The sequence below is a fragment of the Ascaphus truei genome, chromosome 2, assembly GCF_040206685.1.
Source record: "Ascaphus truei isolate aAscTru1 chromosome 2, aAscTru1.hap1, whole genome shotgun sequence".
NCBI lineage: Eukaryota > Metazoa > Chordata > Amphibia > Anura > Ascaphidae > Ascaphus > Ascaphus truei.
The window spans coordinates 227232652-227254649 of NC_134484.1; the positions used below are offsets into that span (position 1 = coordinate 227232652).

General features: G+C 41.8%; 1 protein-coding gene across 2 annotated transcripts in view; it reads left to right on the forward strand.

The window, feature by feature from the left end:
• The window catches only part of MARCHF11 (membrane associated ring-CH-type finger 11), a 70440-nt gene that overhangs the window by 41250 nt on the left and 7192 nt on the right, over positions 1 to 21998 (forward strand). The window contains exons 3-4 of one of the 2 annotated variants that reach the window (XM_075585928.1): positions 5669 to 5731; positions 20472 to 20664. In XM_075585928.1, the coding sequence (XP_075442043.1) occupies positions 5669 to 5731; positions 20472 to 20664 (256 nt within the window). The remainder of the gene's footprint in view (positions 1 to 5668; positions 5732 to 20471; positions 20665 to 21998) is intronic. The other variant, XM_075585929.1, reaches the window with a different exon arrangement.

Consider the following 21998-nt stretch of genomic DNA (forward strand, 5'->3'; position numbering starts at 1 on the left):
TTTTATATGTATGCTTCAAGTGAAATTGGGGCCAGATCCACGAAGGTCCGTTAAATCAGGGCAGATCACGTGACATTACCTAAATAGGTAACGGACGTTATTTTCCTTAAGTTTAACGGGTAGCCACTAAGCTAATGATATGCACAAATAGTGTCCGTCACCAAAAGCAGTAACGTAGCGATAAATGCATTAGTGGGTATGTTCATAGCGTGGAGACACATTAAGCAATACAATTCACATTAGCATTGGGAAAAATATAACGCGTGTTACAGTTAATGCACATGCGTTCCAGACATGGAGCACATGCGCTGACTAAACATAACGCCCATGCTCATGTTGAAATTCAAATTCACAATACATAGGGAAGGTTTTCAGCCATATTAGCCTGATTCTACAGGTGTGAACATGGCTGAGGAGGTTTTCACCTCTTTTGTTGTTGATATTGCTGCTGGAAGAATCAGGAGCATCAAATTCACTGATGAGAATTTGGAAATCCTAATCAATGGGGTGGTGGATCACCACTACAAATTATATGGGGAACTGTGCCCAAGAACCAATACTGCGGAAAAGAACCACATTTGAGCCAATATCCTCAGCAGGAGAAATGCCCTTGGAAATACTGTCCACACTGGGGATATGTTAAAGGGGTGACCAAAGGGATCGGTACTGGAACCCCTGCTTTTTAACTTGCTTATTAATGACCTTGAAGTTGGCATCGAGAGCAAAGTCTCCATCTTTGCTGATGATACTAAATTGTGTAGGGTAATAGAATCAGAGCAGGATGTCATTTCTCTCCAGAAGGACTTGGAGAGACTGGAAACTTGGGCAGGTGAATGGCAGATGAGGTTTAATACAGATACATGTAAGGTTATGCATTTGGTATGCAAGAATAAACAGGCGACTTACAAATTAAATGGAGATATATTGGGGGAATCCTTGATGGAAAAGGATTTAGGAGTGCTTGTAGACAGCAAGCTTAGCAATAGTGCCCAAAATCATGCAGTAGCTTCAAAGGAAAACAAGATCTTATTTTGCATTAAACAGGCAATGGATGGAAGGGACGTAAACATAATTATGCCCCTTTATAAAGCATTAGTAAGACCACACCTTGAATTTGGAGTACAATTTTAGGCACCACTCCTTAGAAAAGACATTATGGAACTAGAGAGAGTGCAGAGAAGAGCCACAAATTAATAAAAAGGATGGACAATCTAACTTATGAGGAGAGGCTAGCTAAATTAGATTTACAGGCATACCCCGGTTTAAGGACACTCACTTTAAGTACACTCGCGAGTAAGGACATATCACCCAATAGGCAAATGGCAGCTCACGCATGCGCCTGTCAGCACGTCCTGAAATGCAATACCACCTCCCTACCTGTACCGAAGCTGTGCGCAAGTGGGGAGACTAGCCCTCAATATATCCCTTCCAGACCCGATGTGGAAACTATTACAATCTAATTATAAATATAAGTGGAGTACTACTCACATCAAATACCTTGGAGTGAAAATCTCAAGCTCCTTCGGGTCCCTTTACCAGCCTTCGGTCGGGTGGTTCCTACTGAGGCGGATCTACCATTACCGGTTACTCCAGAGGAGGAATCATACAGATATAATCTGAGACGCCTACCAGAGGGACCTGTTCCTGATTCCTGAACCCCGACCTGTCGATTGGTAACTTGTGTGCTTTGCACACTCAATGCTCATGTTCTAGTCTTTTGATGTACGCAGAATATTTATCCCTATATTTTATGTAATAATATCTTGATTTACTTCACCATTTGCGTTTTGCGCTGTTTTTTTGTTTCCATTTCTCCAGTGTCAAGGGGGTGCTGGGCCACCCCCACATTTACGGCTGCAGACGCTATTATTAGCCACTTGTCACGGTTTTGTACAATTTTATTATTAGATAACACTGTGGTAATATGTGGTTTTAACTATTTAGTTTAATTTTAGGGGTTTTTGCAGTATTAACTTGCTCTATATCACTTGATACTATCAATTGTGGTTATTTAGTTGCGCACTTTAATTATTTTTCACCATTATTCCAGTGGTACCTGACCCCAGCTAGGCTGAGCCAGATCTTCCCCGGCACACCTGACCTGTGCTGGAGGGGATGTGGTCAAAAGGGTGACATGGCCCATATTTGGTGGTCATGTCCGGAGATTCAGAGGTTCTGGACCATGATCCAGACGCTCCTCTGTAAGACCGCGGGGCTTCTTTTCCCCCTGGACCCCTTGACCTTTGTGCTGAGCAAACCTATCAATGATCTACCCCCGCCACTATCCAGATTGGTTTCATCCATTCTGACAGCGGCCAGATGCTCGGTGATGGCAGCGTGGAAGCAGACCAACGCTCCTGAGAGAAGCACGGTAATTAGAAGGATAGACGAAGTAATGTCTATGGAGAAACTTACAGCCATGCTCCACAAAAAAATGCCATCAGTTCTGGAACATTTGGGGTCCCTGGATCGGACCACAGGGTCTGGGACTACACTAGACCAGGACTATGCGGAAGCCGCCAAGTGAGGTCGGAGACCCCCGAAGACCCCTCCCCCCTTCCTACCCCTCCTTGTCTGTTCGTCTCCACCTCCCCCTGTACCCATGCCTATATGTGTTTGTTGCCAATAAAAAAAAAGATTGATTTAAAAAAAAAGAAGACAAACTCATTTTTAGCATGTAAAAGTTGCATGTTATTCATCTGCCCTCGTGGCATTTAATGTTCACAGAGGGTTTAGCACCAATGAATGAAATTGGATCATGTAGTAACCTCAGTTTACTTGGAGCCAGAATGTTCTTACAGCTTTTTGCTCTTCTGTAAACTTCAGAGGGTTTATTGCTCAAGTTTTAAAAAAAATAAGATCAATAGTAAGTACATACCAATGTTTAGCCAGAATACCCTTAATTTTCATGACCGATTGATTATGCCTTGTTGTAAAAATTGTAACCACTTTCACAGAAACCTCTCCATCAATTGTCCTGCCTATGCACAGAAATCATCCTTAGAAAAACAGATTCGCCTCAGGCGATTACATTGACTAAACCGTATGTTTTTCAACCATCTCCTACTGTATCATGGTTGCTGTTAGCGAGCAGGTAACTGTTTGTGGCCACAGGTTTAATGTGTATATTAATGGTCTGATCAACATCGACTGATAATAAAAGATACAAAAAATACAATCTGTTAGGGATCTATCGTATGATAAAAATGAACCCTAAAGTGTTAGAATTGAACTGTAAAAATAAATCCATAATATCACCAAACTCATTGTCCCAAATAATAGTATCGTCTTAGACAGGGGTCTCCAAACTCATTCCTCAAGGGCCACCACCAGGCCAGGTTTTGTGAATATCCCTGCTTTAGCCATCAACCTTGCAAGTGACAAGACAATACATATATAATACAATATATATCAATCTCATGTATACATATCACTTCATATACAACCATGAAGATCAGAAAAAAGATTGCTGTATTATTTGCAGTCCAGTCACACATACAGGTGTTGAGTAGTTCGCGAAATAACGTATGTGACATGCTTAGATGTCTGCCCTCATAAGATTAGAAAACACTATAGGCCGTGCCTTTCACATTGCTGTAAGTTAGCAATCAGGCTAAAGTAATTACATGAGATTGATATACAGCTCAACTCCGTTATAGCGCGGTCCTCAGGGGCCACCTGATCCGACCGCGCTATAACTGGGGTCGCGCTTATTTTTTTTTAAATGGCCGCTGTGCGCCTGATCGGGGGGAGGAGGGGGGAAGAGGTGGAGTGAGACGCCGGCAGCCCTACATGTCCCCTAGCAGCAACTGTCATTCTCCCATCATTCCCCGCACTCCCCTCAGCAGCTCCGTACCATGCAACCATGGATCCCCGCACCAATCCTCCAGCCTCGCACTGATCCGCCCCCCCACCGATTTCCCCCCCCAGCCTCGCACTGATCCCCGCACCGATCCCCCAGCCTCGCGCCGATCCCCGCACTGACCCCCCAGCCTCGCGCCGATCACCCAGCCTCGCACCACCCCCCCCAGCAGCACCACGATGCCACCACAGGTAGGGGAAGGGGGCGGGGGGCTGTGTGTGCTGTGAGTGTATGCAGTGTGCTGTGAGTGTGTGCAGTGTGCTGTGAGTGTGCAGTGTGCTGTGAGAGTGTGCTGGGAGTGTGTGCAGTGGTCTGTGAGTGTGTTCAGTGGTCTGTGAGTGTATGCAGTGTGCTGTGAGTGTGTGCATTGTGCTGTGAGTATGTTCAGTGTGCTGTGAGTGTGTGCAGTGTGCTGTGAGTGTGTGGAGTTTATGCAGTGTGCTGTAACTGTGTGCAGTGTGCTGTGAGTGTGTGCAGTGTGCTGTGAGTGTATACAGTGTGCTGTGAGTGTGTGCAGTGTGCTGTGAGTGTATGCAGTGTGCTGTGAGTGTGTGCAGAGTGCTGTGAGTATGTGCAGTGTCCTGTGAGTGTATGCAGTGTGCTGTGAGTGTGTGCAGTGTGCTGTGAGTGTGTGCAGTGTGCTGTGAGTGTATGCAGTGTGCTGTGAATGTGTGCAGTGTATGCAGTATGCTGTGAGTGTGTGCAGTGTGCTGTGAGTGTATGCAGTGTGCTGTTAGTGTGTGCAGTGTGAAAAAAACATTTTTTTTTAAATTCGCGGTCCATTCTCAAACCGCGTTATAAGTGGATCCGCGTTATAAGTGGATCCGCGTTATAGCGGATTGTGCTATAACGGAGTTGAGCTGTATATTGTATAATATATATATTGTCTTGTCACTTGCCAGGTTGATTCCTCTCCAGATCCTCTGTATCATCCAGGCCTGGAAGTCTCACTACTTAGGAGGTGGACTGACCTCCATCAGCCGCTTCTCAATAGCCGCGAGGTTCAGCAGAGCAGGTGGCCCCCCTCCTGTCTTCCTGGTGTGGGCTGCATGGTCAGCAAGCTTGTGCTTCATCTTGCGCTTGCTGACGGACAAGCGCTTTTTCAGCATGCCCAACAAGTGGACACTGTTGCCCAGGGCATTTATTCGGGTCACGATCCTGCCCCAAATCCTCTGCTTCCCTGCTGTGTTTGTGCGTGAGCACAATGCAACATGTAATTTAGAGTGTTTGTCCACCACTCCATTGATGAGGATGTACAATTCCTCCTCTGTCAATTTCAGGCTTCATATTGTGGCAGCAGTACCAGCAGCAGAGGTAGATGTCTGCTCAGTCAGGTTGAAATTTGAAAGGTCTAGCTGTTACCGTATGGCTGAGTAACTTCAGTATGTGATGTGTTTTAACTTGAATTTCAACGTGGTCATGAGCGTTAGTTTTAGATAACGCACATGTGTAACGTATGTGTGTTAATTGGAACAGATGTTATAGGTTTTTCCAATGCGTATATGCAGTGTATTGTTTAACTCGTCTCTGTGCAATGGAAATCTCTGTTAATACAGCTAACGTAACGATGCTAGCTCACTGAACGGCCATTGTTTTGGCATATTGTTAGCTTTGTGGATACCCGTTAACCCGTTAAACTGAGGGAAACTAATGGATGTTACCAATTTACGTAATGTCACGTTTTTAGCACTGATTTAACAGAGCTTTGTGTATCTACCCCCGAGTTGATAATCCTGACTTTTTGTCTGTTTTCATCAACTCTTCAGCAGTTAATAGTTCCCTCCCATCTTTTTTTGTATTTTCTAGGTGAAACCTATTACTATGAACACAGTGACTATCAAGGGTCTGTGGTGTTCTGTTGCATTTACAGTAGGTGAGCTAATATGTAACTAAATAGAAAATGTCTATCTTTTAGCAGTGTACCATATATTATCATGTTCTCACATTGAATGTCTAGGCGACAGGAGTAGAAAATTAGGAAGAGCTGAGCAGTGATGCAGGAAGGATATAAACAAAGGAAATAAAATATTATCGACCTAATAGAAAAGGCTTATGTACTTTAAACAACCTACAGATACTGTAATGAAAAGCAGATATTTAAAAAAAATATGTTTGAAACGTTATTGAAGTATCCTGGCCACAGTGTTTTGACCTTTACAATGACCTTTACATGGACAAAATTCTCCATTGTTGACATTTTGCATTTTCATACAACTTTTATTGAGCTAACAACTCAAGAGTCTAGGTAAGACCAAGTTTCTAAACTAAGTAGCAGTAAGTAATTTATTCTAGGAATACTATCTGCCCACTAAAATTATGAACATGTCAGCTATAAGACAAATTATACCTTTATATTTTATAGGCCAGAAGCATGACCAAGGTCGTAGTAATCTATCTTGTGAAGGAAAAAACGACCTATCTTTGCCAGTACATTTTCCTCTTGGTGCTTTTCAAAAAGGGGGCTTTACTTAGGCTAGCTTTATACCTATGCATATTTGTTATGGGTCACAGTCACAAGGTCAGGTTGTGATATGCCAAGTTCTGTGTCATTGGCTCTATTGTGTTATGTATACCTCGCACAATACATTACTGTGTTTTTATTGCTATTATGTGCTGTACATTTATTTGCAGAATGTTTTTTTTTCAATGTTATGGGCAGTACATGAAATTGTATATTTCCTATTTGTTATATGGGATATGGTATTATAAATCAGGAGAGAGTGACCTATGAGATATCGTTGATTTTAGATGTATCTTCATTTTGGCTTTGTGAATGCAACCTTAGCTTTACAATTCCATTTTTGTAAATATTGTTTTCTATGGGGGGTGCAGGTTCATAAACAGTAGAATCACCAAACTTGTCATACTTTCTATGTAAAAAAGGCTACTTCTGCAGCCAATTCAAATCCAAGAGGGTAACAGCTTGGACATTTTGCTGTTATCAAAGTTCTTTGACGTTCTCTTTTGCAAAAGGATAACCGTGACTATTCTGTCTAAACTTTGATCACTCATTAGTCTGGGAGAAGTATTTTTTGCCGTTCCACTGCACCAGTGGTTTCCAACCTTTTTTTGGTTAAGGAAGCCTATGGGAAATTCTTAGGAATCCCAACCCTCTCTAACAGGGCACTCTGACATCAGATGCATTGTCATTTCTTCTGTATTTGGTACAATTTTAAAATGACCTGAAATTTACAGGGAACCCTTTAGGGATGCCCAGGGAACCCAAAGGTTCCTAGGAACCCTGGTTGAAAAACACTGCCCTACACTGTGGAAGGGGCAAAAATCACTGTTTCTAAATCAATGGGATTTTCTGTGCGGTAGCTCTGAAACTGCGCTGTCGCACTTTACGGAATAATGGCCAAAGTCTTTTCTTTCTTATGCGGTTGTCATGTAGAGGAATTGCCAGATTTACTTTTCTATCATGTGTCATCCATTTGTAAATTATGTTATTCCTTTTGCAACATTTAAGTAATAATCCCCGAAGAACAGGGCATTACTGGCCAATAATGCCCTGGCTGGAAAAGTTGAAGACTTTAACCCAGCCAGGACATTATTGGCCAGTAATGCCTGTCACGGTAGCTTGTGACAGGTTATAATATACACCAAATAACTGGGTTGAACTGAACACGGCTTTAGATATAATAAAGTATATTTATTCCTTAGATAGGTGAACACAACATATAGTACAAATAACGAACAAGAAGGTAACCCTTACTTAGGGATTGGAATGAAGAAGTAATCAGATAGCAATTTTCCAGTAATCAGGCATCAATCAGGTATTAACAAGAAGAGAAAGACTGTAGGGTTGACATCAGTTTATATACCTTTTCAACCCTATTCTTATTATTGAGTGCAGGCTATTGGAGAACAATTACCTGCACCCAATCTCTAACGTGGGAACATTGTTAACCCATGCCCCCCAGCTAGATGACACATGCGTACTGGGACCCTGGGGCTCTCATTTCTGTAGTCCCACACCCAAGTCAGGGGCGCCGGGCAGTCTACCAGATGGGGTATCTGGTCAGGATATTCTTTGTTTGTAGGTGTGAGTTATAGCACCTACAAACCACTCAAGCCCTGCACTTCTCCGCCCTCATGTAAACAGCTAGAGAGGCTGAGCCTTTGATCAAGGGTCTGTTTCTTAGACATTAGGTCACCCCCCTGACCATTTGCATTCCTCATTTTGCAGGAATCTTCGCGGGCTTTTGTCCCCGCTTTGAAACACAGTATTGTTTTTAATATACAGACATTTTAAAATAACCGGTTCTGTTGGGCCCAGCGGGTCGAAACGGGCCAGTCCTTCTTGCCGGAAGTGACTCTCCATTGTGGCCAAGTTTCAGCCCGCTGCGACCTTCCAGACTGGAGATACACAAATACAAGTTAAACCTTTTATTTCTTTATTACAAAATTCTCCGCTTTAAAATAAATCTCAGTTTTTCACTTCTTTCCCATTGAAATCAACGGGCTCCGTCGGCATAGACTTTCAATGGGGAAGCGCCGCCATTGGCGCCTATGGGTTCCGCCGCCATAGACTTTCAATGGGGAAATTCCGCCATTGGAGTCTATGGGACGTCTCCGCCATAGCCGGTCAATGGGGAACCGCCGCCATTGATGTCTATGGGAAAACTCACGGACCTTTACGGTGGTCCATACTCCGTCGGGTTGGTCGGAGAGGGCCGGGAATGGACCTGCAGTCATACCGGAACAGTGACTGCAGGCACCCCAAACCCCGGCCCTCTGGTCCGTCCAGAACCGGAGATATGGGCTTATACTTTTCAGGGTTTCGGACTTAGCCGTTTTCTCACGCTGCTCCTCTCCCGCCATTGAAGCCTATGGCGCGACCCGCTTGGCCAGCGCGACCCATTCTGAGGGTCCTGGATTCTTGGACCCGGTGGTGGTCAAGTGTGGTGGAGCCTAAGAGCTAGGGGCAAAAAGAATTTTTGTTTCTGGGTGCCCTAGAACTTGGGGTTCCCACACCACTTGTCGTTGAACTTGACCTAATAGTGATGAAAGCTCTTTTTCAGACATTGTTTCCGCTTCTGCGGTTTTGCGGTTTGGATGGCTGACAACCTGTTCCTGGAGATCGGCGTCGAGGAATCCCCATTGAAGTCAATGAGCCCATTGACTTACAATGGGAAACCGCCGCTCCTCCTCTTGGACGCCACCTGCTGGTCTTCGAGGGAAACAGGTCCAAAACCGCTGGATTCGCCATTGAAATGAATGGGGCTGCAATGGCGGCCTATGGGACCCTGCAAAATGGAGCCTGAAAAGGCGGGAACATTAAACAAAGGGCTATAATCACTTCCTAACTATTAACCCTTGTCCTCCCGGATGGATCCCAGTGTGTGTGTGGTGCAGACACTTACATGGTGATAATACACTAGAACAGGGGGAACACACATTTTCATGTTGCAGCAAGGTAAAAACCACATTCCTGTACCGCAGTCCAGTTAACCCCTTGCCTCCCTGGTGAGGTCAGGGGGTGGCCATATGGGGTGCAACCCCTTTAATACCGGGCCAATCCCCCTCTCCCTCTACAATGCCCTGTTCTGAGGGGATTATTACTATTATAGGCTAAATGTAGGCTTTTTTCATAAATGATAGACACTTTTGTGTAGCTTTATAGATTTTTTTTATTAAAATAAAATAGTAAATACATTAAACCACCTCTATATACACTTACACTGCAGCTATCTATATCCACACACTGCCGCCCCCTCTGTGTACACACACACACACCGCAGCTCTACACACACTCACACACACACACTCTGCAGCCCTACACACACACACACTGCAGCTCTACACACACACACACTGCAGCTCTACACACACACACACTGCAGCTCTACACACACACACGCACACACACACACACAAACATACACACTCAGCAGCTCAACACACAACACAGCACCTCTACACACACACAAACTGCTGCTACACACAAACTCTGCTGCTGCTACACACACATACAACAGCTCTCCACACACACACCGGAACAAACACTGCTGCTGCTACACCAATAAACACTGCTTCTGCTGCTGCCACACACACACACACACACACACACACTAAACAGAGAGACAGAAACTGCAGCCACAAACAAACTGCCGACAGCCACCAGCCACTTACTTTGCAGCCACACACTCTCTCTCCCTCCCTAATTCAACTGAATCTGTCAGCTCTGTTCACGGAGGGAGGGGGAGGAGTCATATCTGGCCAATCCCCTGCCCTGTCTGAGAGATGTTCCTGCCTCCTGACCAATCCCCTGCCCTGTCTCAGAGCGGTTCTGAAAGCTGATTGGCTGGAAATAAATACATTGCAAGCTGCAAAAATTCTGGGCATTACTGAATGAATAATGCCCGGAATTTTAACCAATCAGAGAGTATGGATTTCAGTAATGCCCGGAATGTGACAGCTTTAGTCTATAATTAAGTAATAATCCCCGAAGAACAAGGCATTACTGGACAATAATGCCCAGGCTGGAAGAGTTGAATAATGCCCGGAATTCTAACCAATCAGAGCAGGGATTTCAATAATGCCCAAAATTCTAGAGCTTTAGCCTATAATTGTCACTATACTCTAGTAATTAATGCTAATGAAAACATTGTTAAATTGGAAATAGTATCACGTAATACTGTATTCATAGAACAATCAATATTATCTTTCATTTAACAATTTGGCCAAATGAGGACATTTTCTCATAATAGCTATTTGTGAATTGTAAATAGTACTTTATAGTATAAATGTTCTTTCGAGCGATTTTTAAGAGGGAAAAGATGAGACAGAGCTTAACATGTTCTGTGGCATTTAGCCATTTTCCAGAATTTGGGAACTTTATTTCTCTCTTTACAAGAACTAATATAAATGTTATACTATACACCATGCCAATATCTTGCATCTTCACTGTAAAAGTGAACTGATGAGGATAAAACTATTTGGCAGTGTCTTATCTTTATGCAGACATGTCCCTATTGTAATTCCTCATAAGAAAATGTTTGGCTGCTTTAAGTGAAGAACTGTTGGAAGTGAAAAATATCAATTATTGCTTTTTATTAAGAAGCAAAGGATTTCAAGTCCTGTTTCAGACAAGCTGAAGACCAGCTTAGCACACTGTTGGAAACAGTTGAATTTCTGCCACTTGATCTCACTCCCAGAACTGTGAAAGGTTAAGGGCATCAGCAAGTCCTTAAATATAAGGTTCTGTTAATCTCAACATAAAGGAGAATGTGCAGTTGTTAGTTTGTTGCCAATATTTGCAATCCTTTACTTTTCTTCTTTGTATAGCATTCCTACTCAGCCATAAAAAAAGAGTTTGTAATATCTAGGGTTGTCAGACTGAAAATATACATTTGTATCAATCTTATAGTAACACAATCTGAAATAAAGTGTGCATGTATTTTGATATCCTGTTGACACATTCTCAAGTATTCTCTAGACACATTCTATGTAAGTGTATTAGTAGTCATGGTAGAATTTTTCCTTCTTTTCCATGATCCACACATATATGATACAGACCTTAATTAGCATGCTTTTTAATATTACAAAAAAACAATTGCCTGCTATTCTGATATTGACCAAAAAAAAAAAAATGTAACATTCAAGAATTCAAATTGATAAATTTCTCCTTTCTCTACAGTTTAAAGAATAATAATGTTTTTACGGATCAGGATTCATTTGTGTTAACCTTCAGAGTGGTATTTTTACTCACAGTAAAATGTGTAAAACATTCTCCTCTCACATTCAAAAGGTAGCTAAACCCTGATGTTTATTCCTTCGCAATATTACAAAGATACACCCTTTCCTCTGTTGCTCTACTGCTAAAACTCTGACACAGGCCCACATTCTCTCCCGTCTCGACTACGGTAACATACTGCTGCCCGGCCTTCTTGCCTCTCACCTGTCTCCCCTACAATCTATCCTAAACGCTGCTGCCAGAATCACTTTACTTTTTCTTAAATCTGTCTAAGCATCTCCCCTGCTGAAACCCTCCCCATATCCATATCATGCATTCTATTCTCCTCCTCACTTTTAAAGATTTACACTCTTCTGCCCCTCCTTACAGCTCAGCCCTAACTTCTCGCTATACACCATCCCGACTCTTGCGTTCTTCTCAAGGATGTCTCTCTACCCCTTTTACCCCCCTCCCACCTTAAACCTTTCTCACTGACTGCCCCACACCTCTTGAATGCCCTTCCCCACAAAATCCGATCAGCACCCTCTCTATCCACCTTTAAGACCCATCTTAAAACCCACCTCATTAACGAAGCATATGAATAGCTACGTGGCTGATATGATACATCTCATACATCTACCTTGGCCCTTTGCAGACACACTTACCAGAACGCTCTCCTACGGTCTCTGTACGTCCTTCCTACTACCAATTAGATTGTGAGCTCTTCAGGGCAGGGACTCCTTTTCCTAAATGTTACTTTTATGTCTGAAGTATTTCTTCCCATTATGTGTTACTTGTATTATTTGTTATTTGGTGCTATATAAATAAGATATATAAACATACATACAGACGAGACAACGAGTATTCTAAGGCTTGCCTTAAACTAGCCCGGTTACATGCTGGGTGTAACCTGGCTAGTTTAAGACAAGTTTAAGGCATTTCTGCAATGACTAATGACCCATTGGATTAACACAGCAGGGGTCACTGGCAGTCCCATTCAATTTTAATGGGACTGCCAGGGACCCCTGCTGTTAATCTAATGGGCCATTAGTCAATGCAGAAATCCCTTAAACTTGCCTTAAACACGACCCAGCATGTACCCAGCATGTACCTGGGTCTTTTTGGCGATTGCCACTGGTTTGTGTTAGAATAACCGTCGGCAGTACAGTACTTAATGCATTGAAAAAATCTGATTTGTTTTCATTTGGGGCATACGCATTGGCAAATGTTATTTCAGCCCCAAAGAGGGTGCCAGTGAGAATTAAGTATCGCCCATTTTTGTCTGTTCAATCTGTAAGAAAGGGGACTCTTTTGTTAATGAGGATTGCAACTCCTCTTTTCTTAAGGGGCGCCGAGGCCAAAAAGACCGTGGGGAAACTTTTGTCAAAGAATCTACTTTTTTGGAGGGTTTGAAGTATGTCTCCGGGAGGAAAAGAACATCTCTGGCTAACCTTTTGTAGTCTGTCATTGCTAAACACCATTTTTATGGGGTATTAAGGCCCTTGGTGTTATGTGAGATTACTTTGAAAGACATGTTGAGCTGGTGGGGTACCTGTAATTTGAGCGACTCCCCAAACATCCATCACAGACCATGGGGTATTCTGTAAACCTCGTGGGAAGGGATAGAGAGTGGGAACACTGAGGGAGGTCCTGAGGAGCATATGCGAGAGGATATGTATGTTTGTATAGGAAAGTACCTGAGAAATGATTGAGCATACATGGGGAGGGAGGTGGGGAAGGTGATGCGGGGGGGGGGGGGAGGGAGTCTGGGCTGATAGCAAGAACCTGAGCTGTTGGTGTCAGCACAGCGAGTTCCATATCTTACAGAGCAGGGAGAGACAGGACATTAAATGAATGGAACTGTGAGAAATAACATTAAGCAATTATGTTTTACCCAGTAAGAATAATAGTGTAGAAAATATTCATTTATAGCTTTTAAGGTAGAGCCAAACACAACCTTTAAATGTAGCAATCAAACAGTATATGGGTGACATTTTTTTTTTGCAGTGGTGAGCGACGTCCTGGGCCATTGGGGCTGTGCCTTTCAATCAGAGCAACCTTATAGTGATTTGTATTGAGTGTGGAACCAGAGGAGACCACATTCCTGTTATAACTTGGGAAGGAGAGGAAAGGGGGTAGGAGGGCAGAGGAAAAAAGAAGAGAGAATGGACAAAAAGGGGGGAGGGAAAACTAAAAAAGTGGGGGGGGGGGTGGAAAGGGAACTGGTGGAGGCCACAACAGTAGGCAATGGTTAATTGTTTGTGTTGTAGAAAGGGACTGGGCGTTCCCCATGGGGCACACTACCGAGGTCTGATCAACAAGGAACTAATGTTATGCACTGTCTGGGGGGTCTTGACCGGGAAAACCTATCAGGGTGAGGGGGGAAGATTTCCAAAGCTCAGAAGGCAAGAGCTCCCATGACTCCTAGCGACCCAGAGGGTTACCTCGGTTATTTGTTGATGTCTCTAGGCCGCAACCTCAAACCGTGGAGCCCACAAACATGGGCTCCTCTCAGTCCGAGCAGGCCACAACAGGGCCTCATCTTAAGCCGAGTCTACCATTTGATCCCTCGGGAGGGTTGATCTGCATTGGACCCCCCGCAAGTGACTGCGAAGGTCGCTGACCCATACCACATATTCAGACATGAGCTTAGGCTTATTTAGGGGGCTGCCTCCATCGTTGCTCCAGTCTAGTAGACTGCAGACTACAGGTTAGTGCTCAGCGCTGGTTGGGGAGATGGGGTGCGAACACTGCTTCAATCGGCGCCTCCTCTTTGGGACCTGGTGCCACTCTGGGCCAGGAACAGCTGTGATCACACAACATTTTTTAGAATCAAAACCATAACAACAGCGTAAGTGCCCATGCCTAATATTTTTATTTTATACATCTGGTACAGTTTTTTTTCTCTCTGAATTGTACCACTTTTGCCTTGATTCACAAAGGGTGGTTGAGAAATGTCTAACAAGCAAAGCCTCACAGAGTAACATTATTATCATTTATTTGTAAAGTCCCAATATATTCAGCAGCACAGTACAATGGAGGTACAGAGATTTGATAATTACATAAACAGTGTTACATACAAAATAAGGACAAACATGCACAAACAGGTAGAAAAAGGTAATGAGGACCCTGCTTGTGAGAATTTATAGTCTAGAGGGAATGAGGGACAATGTGAAACAAAAGGTAAAGTGGTTACTCATTGTGGGGTCGAGTATACATTAGATTGGAGCATGGAACAGCCAGATAGCTGATTCCATTAAGGTTTGAGGGAGGCGATGTTAGGGGTTGTTATACGGTGTGGAGATTGGTCCAACCGCATAGTTGGTCCCAATTAGGGGGGGGGGGAGGGGGAGGGGGAAGTTGGATGTTATAGGTATGACAGATAGGCTTTCTTGAAAATTTGCATTTTCAGGGAGTTTTTACATCTCTGATAGCTGGGGGAGAGTCTGATGGTGCATGGTATGGAATTCCAGAGAGAGGAGGCCACAAAGTAGAAGTCTTGCAGGCGGGAGTGAGAGGAAGTGACAAGGCAGAAAGAAAGGCGGATGTTGTGGGCAGAACATAGAGGGTGTTTAGGGATATATTTGGGGATATTGTATTATTTTGCTAAGAGAAGAGGTGTAGACTGAGAAGAACAGAGGGCCAAGGACAGAGCTTGGGTGACCCCAACAGAGAGAGAGGGAAGAGGAGGAGGCACCAGAGAAGGAAACACTGAAAGAGCTGTTTGATAGATAGGACATAAAATAGGAAACATCTGTGTCACAGAGGCCAATGGAGTGAAGAGTGTTCAGGAGAAGGGGGTAATCAACAGTGTTGAAGCAAGCAGAGAGATTAAGGAAAATTAGTAAGAACTGATCCTTAGACTTAGCTGTGAGTAGGTCATTAGCCACTTTAGTTAGTGCTGTGTCAGTTGAGTGTAGAGGACAGAAACCAGATTGCAAAGAGTCAAGCAGGGAGTTGGAGGAGAGAACGCGAGTCAGGTGTTTATATTGAAGTCACTCATGTATCTTGGAGGCAAAAGGTAGAAGAGCGATAGAGAGGGAGGCTGGGTCAAGAAAGGATTTATTTAGAATGGGTGTGATGAGTACATGTTTGAAAGAAGATGGGAATGTGTCGGAGGTGAGGGAGAGATTAAAGAGTGGGGATTTGGGTGCCTGAGAGGGAGCCGAGGATATTTGGGGGAACAGGATCAAAGGGGCAGGTTGTAGGGCAAAATGATGAGAGGACCACAGAGACCATGTCCTCAGTCACAGGGTAAAATTAGCTGGGGGTCTTTAGGTTTGTGAGGGGAGGTAGGTATTACATGTAGAGCTTTACATGAAGAAGTGTCATATATGATTGACTGAATCCTGTCTGTGAAGTAGTGAGGTCTCGGGCTGTGGTAAGTTATACAGTATATCAGGCTAGTTTTCCATTGACAATATAATTATTTTTAATGGAAAGATTTATGACAATTTATCAATTGGTGTGTCTTCATTATAATGAAACAAATCACACTGGGCATAAAATTCAGCATGTAGATAAGAAACTATTTTAAACAAAACATGATTGTGTACTGTATGTATCTCTCAATGCTTAATTTTTTTCTCAGATGTAAATGAATCAATGATTACTTTTTATAAAAGGTATTAAGTAGAGCTATACAGAAACCTGAAACGAATTAGATGTATCAAATTCTGCATCAATTACACAATCTTGCATACATGCCAACACTCTCGATTTAGTGGGGAGACTCACGATTTTGGGGTCAGTCCCATTCCTTCCTCTCACCCCCCTGCATCTCCTGATAGCCTGAAATGTGGAAAAAAAAATCAATAAATATGCAGAGGCTGCCAGGCATGTTAAATTCATCTGGGGAAAAAACAGTTTAGACCTGTCTCCAGCAGTCAGGAGGGGGAAGGGGATCCAGGGAGTTATTACATGTTGCATCTGTCATGAAGGAATCACGACTAGTAGTGATACAGAGGTGGAGTTAGTGACCTTTTGGGGTTTGTGGCCAAAGGCACTATGAGGGTGGGGCAAAACCACAATACTGCTAATGATCAAAAATTGCCATTTGTGTGTAACCAGCAATTTGGAAAATTAAGGAGGTTAATGTGTACATTGCAACCCAATGTAAATCTGGCACCACATTACATTGCTTTTGCATGTGTGAGCTCATGCACTCAGTTTCAGGAGAGACTTGTATCATGGAGGGAATAGGAAGCTAGAGAAGGGGAGATTATTTAGAAAACGGTATTGTTTAAGTCGCTCTCTGCTGTGCTTTTTAGTTTACCCCTAATACATGTGGTGTAGTGTATTTTGCCCAAGAATTCCATTACTTTTGCGTTAAAGCATAGCTCTGAATTACACCAATATTCATTAAATAATGGCTGTAAACATTTTTAATAGCTGTAAAACAGCAGATATCTGCTTTTCAATTACATAGACTTCACAGCTGTAATATTTATCTTGCCATACATTGTATAATCTGCATGTGAAAACATATCTTCAGTGCATTTAATTAAAAAAGTGGTGTCACAAAAACATATTGTAGGTGCTTATAACAACACTATCAAACAGAATACCTGCTCTATAGTGTGTTAAATGTTAAAGTTATGAAGTCCATGAGGATGGTAGATGGATGCTGGTTGCCGCAGCTCTCATTTGTGAGTGATCTGCTTGCTGAACACATATATATCTGGGCTTGTAGTAGTTTAGATGACCTTGAGGTAATCATTTGCAGAGCATTACAGTATCATAAAATTATACTGCAACTAAAAATAAAGCAATCTATGATGATATCTTGGCTGCTACACAATAGGTAAATGAAACATTTTTTCCATGAAGTATAATTTTCCATTTGCTTGGCTACATTCTGTATAGTAAAAGTAAGAATTCAACTCTGCAATCTTTGCCAAAACACGTATGTTATCAAGTTATGAATGGTGAACAGTGTTACCAAGGGTCTTCGTTAAATATATGCAGGTCGGCATACTCAGATGTTCAGCTTCATAGGAATCTTAAAGAGGAATTGGCAATGCGAGCCATCAGTAAAAAGCTGTGCAATGTTTGCAATGATTGAGCAAAAACTAGTGGTTGAACATCATCATACTATCACCGATGGAATATCACATGGGTATACATACACAGCAAAAACAAGAATGCAGTCAGATAACAGAGTGTAGCTAGTGTGCATTCCTCACTGATTTTTTTTATGTTAGAATGATTCACTCGTGCATATGCAATACAGTACATATGTTACAGTCTGGTATGTGAAATTTTAATGCATGGCATATTCTATATGCTTGTGGTTCACTCTCCCACTGTTGTATTGAATGCAGTAATTAATTAAACACAACTATTTGTTATGCATTGTAGATTTAGTGAAGAAATAGGATGGAAAATTTATGGAATATTTGATTTTTCACTTATTAGTAGATTATTGCTTATAAAATATGTAGCTACAGACTATACCTCATACACATCTATTTCTGGATAGGAGACTAAGATTAATAGCGTTCAACACAACCAAATGAACACAATGCAAGGAGAACATGCAAGATCTATAAAACATTTATCTGAGTTGCATGATGTAAGGGGGTTTATTGTATCATTCTGAATGATTTGGGGATTAAAATGTTCAAATACAGATAGATGGACGAATATTTCTGGTTTACATCAGATGATGTAAAAACAAATTGTACATCTCACTCCTAAAATAACAGCACAGAATGTGATTTTGACGTTTTATTCATCTTCTTCATTGATGTAGCTTGTGTTACCATATGTGTTAAATTCTCTTCAGTCGGAATGATCAATCTGATTCAGTCATGGATAAAATACTCCACATTTCAGCACATTTTGTCCTGCGTATAATCTACAATGAGTCTGTATCCATTTATCAAAATTCTGCACTTTGAAAATATAAAATATAAACAACTTTGAGTGCTGAGCACAAAGCAAGCGCACTAGAGTTCCTATAGGAAACATCTATGATTTCCTCTGGACAGTGTAAAATAATCATATACTGTTGTCTCCCATGGTGTAAAATGTAATATTTGTGCAATGTTTGTGTAATGTCTCTATATATTTGCATTTTGCCTCTCGGCCGCAGACAAAAAAAATTTACAAATACGGGACATTTATACAGACATCTTTTTTTATTCAACCTAAAAAGTAAACATGGGGGAGCAGGTTATTATATCTTGATATTCTTGTAGTCCCTAAAATCTTCTCCTTATAGAAGACAGAACTCATGTTTGCCAAAAATTTGTGTTTTCATGCCAGCAATGGTTTCTCTGTTGGTGCTTTGAGGGTGTAAAAGAGGAGAAATAGTACTGTACGTTATAGTAAAGTGCACAAAACTCTAGTGCTCTATAAACCCCCAAAACCGAGGTTCATGTAAGAATCAATAATGTCAATAATGTAGATTATCACTTATCTGACATCTGCCCAGATTGCTTAGTGTTCTTCCATGTGTGTGCTTAAAAGATTCAAATCAAAATGCTTTATTCAGACACCTTATAAAGCTTTAAAAACTGCGAGGGACATGCCAGCGTCCCAAATAGATCTGACTCCTACGGCATGCACCTTATTCGCTGACACATCTGTGAGGATACTACTGTAAGATAATAAATGGGGCAATTAGAGAATAGAAAAAAGAAATAGTGTGTGTGGAAGATCAGCTCGTTTGATTTGGGAAATATTCTGATATTACTTTTTGGCTCTCCATGTAGTAGTTTGAAGTCTACAGTCATACTCCTCGCTTCAAATTGCAGCACTATCATTTTCAAGTGTAGAAGCAGGATTTTCACATACTGTATTGAACCACACCCATAGCTAGAGGTTTGTTTGAACTCCATGTTTGCTTATCTACTTAATCTTTTTAATAAATCCAGGATACCAACACTTCAAAGTAGAAGTAAAAATGTGTATACAATAAAACCTTTCCACACTTGTAAAATCCTTACGAGAGTCTGGCTAGAAGTTTGTTTTGACACATTGCTTAATTTTGCATCAAATGTAAGCGTGTTCCTTACATTTGATGCAAATTGCTAGTCAGAAACGTTTACTCTACCTCAGATCTGGCAGATTTATGCAAATACAAGATACAGGGACACTGAATTTAATACATGACATTATAATCTGTGTTGTGAAACTCCTTCCTTACTCTTATTGGCACTCCCCGAATCACAAGCTGATTCACATGGAGGTAAGACCTTGATACATAAACGCAAAGAGACACACGGAGAAATTGATGCAATCTGCTTCAATTTTGCTCTAAATGTATCTTGATACTGTATATAACCGGCATAGTATTATGAAAACTAGGGGCATTGCATACTGCTAAACTCCACCCACTCCTGTGTTGCTACCGTACCTCTATCATACTAATTTAATTTTCCTATTTAGAGACTCCCCCACAATTTAATGGAAATTGCATATTTTTATGTACATGTTCTGTGAAACAAGTTTTTTGCTATTTGAATGATTACAGCTGTTCTATTTGTTCTTTCTGCCTAGCAATATAAAATAGCATATGATCAATTTGAATATGGAAAGTCACACAATATACATTATAAATCAAATGTAAATTTTTTATCACTGTTTTATGAATAAAACCAAACCTTGGTAAAACATAAGTGTTGTTTGTTAAATTAGGTTAAACAGGCATAATGATAGCTAAGCAGGCTTTATGAGCACCTAAACATTCCAAGCAGCTGTTAAGTTGATTGCAGTCACTTTCTAGCTAATACTCTTTATTAGACACCCCCCTTTGTAGTTTATTGGAAAATTGAAGATGATGTGTTCATATTCAGATGACAGTAGCCTGATAAGGGCCGTAGTCTTAATTCCTTTTGTTGGAGTTTCCCACCTCTTAATATATATTACAATATATTATGTGATTTTTTTTCCCTATTAATCAATAAATTCTGCTTACCTTTTCAGTGGCAACGTATAACTGTAACACTTGTTGAAAAGGTCCAGATGATTGCTGTAATCCTTGGATCACTCTTCCTGGTGTCAAGTGTGACTTGGCTTCTGTGGTCAGCCTTCAGTCCTTATGCAGTATGGCAAAGAAGAGACATCCTCTTTCAAATCTGCTACGGCATGTACGGTTTTATGGATCTAGTTTGCATAGGTAGGTTGGTTAAATAACAATCTGCAGATAGTGTATGAACAGTTTTTATATAAAAAAGTACTTCATAGGTAAACCAGGTCTCATTCCTCATCACATGACAATGCAATCGTCATAAAAATGCTATCAAAGAAATTGTCGAGATGTGGGTGCAGAGGAATTGGTTATACTGGTTTATGTGCTGAGCTTCAGACAATGGATGCAAAGAACCATGTACAGTGTAGTAAGTGAATAAAGAACAGGTGGGAGCAGGATGTCAGGACCCTGATTGCAGATAAAAAGGTATGAGAGAGTCTGATCTTTATGTCAGACTAGCAAGGATCTGTGAATTAGGAATGTATGTACTGCACCGACACACTTTATTCGAGCAAATACCCGGTATGTACCTGGCAGATACCTGGAATGCGCCGCTCCTCACCTCTGACAAGCCCCGTTGCATTTGCCTTCCCAGCCTGGGTTCATGCCTGGCTGATGGGCGGCTGATTTGTTAAATGATAATGATTAGGATTTAATAGGCTGCAATGCTTCGCGTGTCTACCAGATGGCATAAATTCATGAATTGTAATGCAGTATATATATATATACTGTGCAGTATTGCAGCCAGGGGGAATAAAATGCTTCAATCCCTGCCTAGAAAATAACCCAATATACTCGGGCAGAAAACAGTCTCAAACCTCAATACACCCGGGTATACCCGAATTCGTGGGACTAGCCGAGCTCGAATAAAGTGTGTCGCCAGTGTATGTCTTTATTTATATAGCGCCATTAATGAACATAGCACTTAAGAGTAGTAATACAGTTGACAATCATATAAATAACAAATAACTACAAATAACACATCATGGGAATAAGTGCATCAGACCTAAAAGTAACATTGTGGAAGAGGAGTCCCTGCTCCGAAGAGCTTACAATCTAATTGGTAGGGAGAACGTACAGAGACAGTAGGAGGGCATCCTGGTAAGTACGTCTGCAGGGGGCCAAGCTTTATGTATTGTGTGTCCACAGAATTATCCACAGTGGTATTCATATGCCTCTTTACGCAAGTGTGAATATGAATTGTAAGCAGACTTACTATATATATAGATATATATATATATAGATATATATACAGACGAGACAACGAGTATTCTAAAGCTTGCCTTAAACTAGCCCGTTTACATGCTGGGTACATGCTGGGTGTAACCTGGCTAGTTTACGGCAAGTTTAAGGCATTTCTGCATTGACTAATGACCCATCGGATTAACACAGCAGGGGTCCCTGGCAGTCCCATTCAGTTTGAATGGGACTGCCAGGGACCCCCGCGGTTAATCTGATGGGCCATTAGTCAATGCAGAAAT